This window comes from Scylla paramamosain, chromosome 13 (genome assembly GCF_035594125.1).
Source record: "Scylla paramamosain isolate STU-SP2022 chromosome 13, ASM3559412v1, whole genome shotgun sequence".
In the NCBI taxonomy this organism is placed as follows: Eukaryota; Metazoa; Arthropoda; class Malacostraca; order Decapoda; family Portunidae; genus Scylla; species Scylla paramamosain.
The window spans coordinates 332,501-336,522 of NC_087163.1; the positions used below are offsets into that span (position 1 = coordinate 332,501).

General features: G+C 42.3%; 1 protein-coding gene across 1 annotated transcript; it reads left to right on the forward strand.

Annotated features, from left to right (window-relative positions):
* Nucleotides 1–1,263: 1,263 nt before the first annotated feature.
* LOC135106645 (carbohydrate sulfotransferase 11-like) lies at nucleotides 1,264–3,543 on the forward strand. The gene is made up of 2 exons (XM_064015942.1): nucleotides 1,264–1,679; nucleotides 2,976–3,543. The coding sequence occupies exons 1-2, from the start codon at nucleotides 1,348–1,350 to the stop codon at nucleotides 3,397–3,399; spliced, it is 756 nt and encodes a 251-aa protein (XP_063872012.1). The 5' UTR covers nucleotides 1,264–1,347; the 3' UTR covers nucleotides 3,400–3,543.
* Nucleotides 3,544–4,022: the final 479 nt, after the last annotated feature.

A 4,022-nucleotide genomic window follows, 5' to 3' on the forward strand; every position in this document is an offset into this window, starting at 1 on the left:
GAACTATTTGAATACTGTGCATCAAATCCCATATATATTAAATTTATTATTATTTACATATTTACCATCATGTCCACTGAACACTGTCATATTTTATATTGACCAATGTGCTGTTTTTTTTTCTAATCGGTATTATCCGTACGTAATTCTCTCTAATTTTTTCCCAAGGTTTTAGTCTCTTTGCAGCGCGTTTCCATTTTCAGGTGGCGAGCACCAGCTGGAAGAGAGTGCTGATCAAAATTACTGGAAATCCCACAGACAACGTAACGGCAATCAGCAGGTGAGTGGCGTCGTGTCGCGTAATGCAGCTCAGGCACTTGTACACCAACCATTTACTGGCGATTGATGGTCCTGCACCTCTTTCAGTCTGCAGAAAATTACCCTCAAAGAAAAATGATTGCCAATCCACAAAACGTGTAGTTAAGAGTGTTATTTGAGGTGTCTTGAAATAACACTATTGTTCTTCTTCTTGCTACGTCTGCAACTTTTGATCGGTTGCAGGTCTCGGTGGTTCTGCTTCAACCCTTCTTTATTTGGAGTGTCGGGAAAGAAGCACCACACAGGGAACCACTTTTCTATAGTTACTGTATCTCACTCTTTGCTCTACGTATTTCCCACTACTGCACAAGGTATGATTTAGTACTTCCTATTATTTTTTCACTCTCTTCTTTACTCCCGTATAGTCCTAACGCTGTGCACATGCCCTGATCTTTCTGTTCTTCTGCTAATATCTCCCGCGACCGCCAAACTGGTGTACTGTCCGCCCACAGGTGGCGCTGCTTTACGTAGCAGTAGGAGCGAGCCATTCACTTGGTAAATAAATTCATATCTCACATTCAAGATCATCCATTTGACTATATTCTTTAGGAACTAGCGCCTTCACTGGGCTTCTTTTTTCCATCCCTTTCTGTTCAAGCCAGAATTCCACAAATACATGAAACGAAATATTCAATCAAGATTTCTCTTACGTTTTTACTGACCACACTAAGCCCGAAACGCTGAGTCCCATCCAACGTGGTTCTCAATCATCTTGAGCTCCAACCGACCTTAACAGGTGGATCTAAAATCAGAAGGGAACGAACTGGTTATTAAATAATGGTAACATAATGGAAAAGGGACTGCCACGTGTAGTCCTGATGACTTCTTGCATCTTCCCTTATTTTCTTATGTTCTTTCCTTACGAAGGAATTCGTTCTAAAACAGAACTGTACATTAATGGAATAAACTCAATAATCAGGTTGTTAGTGCTAAGACATTCGGGAGCTTTACAAGAAAATTAGACAGATTTATGGACGAGGATGATAGGTGGATATAGGTAGACATGATTCATACAGGAACTACCACGTGATGGCTTCTTCCAGCTTCCCCCTTTTTTTTTCCATTGTTCTTATGTTCTTATTGTTCGAGTACCAGACGATCTGGGCCTGCGTTTTCCTCTTCCCTACATTCTCACACCCGTCGGCCACTTGTGTGTCTTTCAGGTACAGAGTCCACAGAACCCTTCCGATGCTAGCTTTTGACAAGGATATGGAAGAAAAACTGAGGACGTACAAAAAGTTTATGGTGGTACGTCACCCATTCGAACGGATCCTGTCGGCCTACAGGGACAAGCTGGAGGACTGGGAGCCTCATGATAGCGTTTTCCCCAAAATGGTCAAGAAGAAATTACAGAAATACAGGTAAGTTTCCACACGTACGAGTATAAAATTCCAATATATACTTACATAATCCTATGGCTAGTTGTGAGAAGGTGGTGCTCTGAGGTCAGGACACTTTCAGGCCATTCTAGGTGACAATGAATGGCCTGCTGTGTGGGGAATGTTCTCTCTCGTCTAGTTCTCCGCCTAGTCCTCCTCAAACTCCAAGGCGCGCATATATTGCATAGACACCACATCTAAACAAAATCTTAGCTCTTTGAAGCGTGTGAGTGACGGTTGTCAGTGGAGGCAACCCACCTGATTGTTGCCAAGTAACTGTCGTCATCGATACCATTAGGTCTTCTGATATGTTCAAGCAACACATGCTATGGCCTCCATGTAGATGATGAGGCGCAGGCTGAGTTGCCACACTGGAGTTTTTATTTGTTTCTCCACCTTCTCGCTTCACTTCACTGACAGCCTTCCTCTCCGACTGCTGCACAAAACCACATTGAAAATTAGCAAGGAAGTCTGTGCAAATGGGCTCGTCATTTACAGCAAGCGCGTGGTACCTCGTGGGTATCTATCAGGCCAGTCGGGACAGGCAGTAGTATCGGGCAGGTGGTGAATAATCCCTGCCGTAGTTATCGTACAGACAGATGTATCACGACATTCAACTCATAATAAATAAATAAAATAAAATAAGAAAGAAATACAATGGTTTCCAGTCACAAAACAAGAAGTAGGAGTGGCAGGGAGAGTGGGCATTAAAATTTTTAAAGGGAAGCGGGATGTCGTACGCCAGACAAGAGAGCGCATAGGTTGAGAATGTGCAAGAGTAGACACAAAAAAATATGAAGTTTTATGATTTCTGGTTTCTGAACAAAAAAATTCTTCCTGGAAAAACAAAACAAAACAAAACAAAACAAAAGAAAACAAAACAAAACAACCGTTATTAAGAATCTCATGCATTTTTTTTTTCAATGTTTACATTTATGAATGAAATAAATCGTGAGGCTAGAATATAATGAAGGACACAAAAGACGAAAGTCGTGGACATTAAACGCATGTAGCATTCAAAACAGCAGCTGCTGGTGCTTTTGTTCAAATTATGTTTTGTACAGGCTTGACAGGACACCTGCGTAATGCTTGTTTTTTTTTTCTTTTCCGATCTTTTTTTTTTTTCTTTCTGTATTCTTTCCTTCCTCTTCCTGTACCATCCTACATTCCTTCCCTCTCTCTATTTCACTCGCCTTTCCTTTCTACCTACTTATTTCTTTTTCATTCACCACTGAAAATACTATGTGTGTGATTGTAATGTGTGTGTGTGTGTGTGTGTGTGTGTGTGTGTGTGTGTGTGTGTGTGTGCATCTCATACCTATCATTCCTCAGAGATAACCCAAACAAGAAGGAGGGAGACAACATCACCTTCACGGAGTACATTCGCTTCATCTCGCAGCCGGGACGCGGTACTCCGGAACAGCGAAACGAACACTGGTTGCCGATGCACGAAATATGCCACCCTTGCGCCATACAGTACGACTTTATTGGCAAGTATGAAAACCTGAAGGAGGATTCGGAGTATCTGCTGAAGTGGCTCGGGGTGACAGACCTGATGGACACATTTCCTGCAGCAGCCAGACCCTTCCACGCCAGCCGCTACGACCCCAAGTATTTCGGGCAGCTCAGCCACGACGAAATCATGGCCTTCCACGCCAAATACTTGCCAGACTTCATGTTATTCAACTATGGGTTTGTGTGACGTTGGAAACCATTACTAATCTTTTATGTAGCTGTGAGGTGACACTGGTGCTGCAGGTCACTGGCAGGTCTGTGGTGACCTGCTGAGTGTCCTCGTTGTTAAGAGGTTCTCTGATGTAAATTATGGTCCAGCTCGTCAGGACACGCTCAGGTAATTCTAGGCATGATAGGCATGAAGACTTGTGACAGACGCGTGATGGTTCATCTGACAACAATGTTTGTTAAGAATATGAAAAGGAGAGAAGTTGCAAGATGCCAGTAGGTTTACACGTGGCAGCCTCTGTATGAAAGATAGCTGACTACATCCATCCGTCCTTATGCGTGAATGTATCTTAAAACTGATCTCTGCTGTATCCCACTAATTGTTTGTATTCACTCAGATTTGTAGCCATTAAGTGTAACTCTCTGCTTTCTGTTGTTTAAACGTGACCTGATGCCAGATTAGAAGCTTCCCATTTATTACATACGTCATAACCTTGTTCAAGAGCATTTGGTAGGGTCAGGTATCTTACCTTTATTGAAGCTTCTTCAAGTTTCCTCATAGTTCAATCTGAACCTAATCCCACGATGATATTTCTTTCATAAATGTCATCTAAATTCTACCTGTTTGATTGTTTCGTCTCT

What these genes read in the sequence shown, in the direction of transcription:
- LOC135106645 (XM_064015942.1), top strand. Translation starts at nt 1,348, where the DNA reads ATGGCTTCTTCCAGCTTCCCCCTTTTTTTTTCCATTGTTCTTATGTTC. An exon ending in AAGAAATTACAGAAATACAG is followed by an intron (nt 1,680 to 2,975) that starts GTAAGTTTCCAC and finishes TGTGTGTGTGTG; the next exon opens with TGTGTGTGTGTGTGTGTGTG.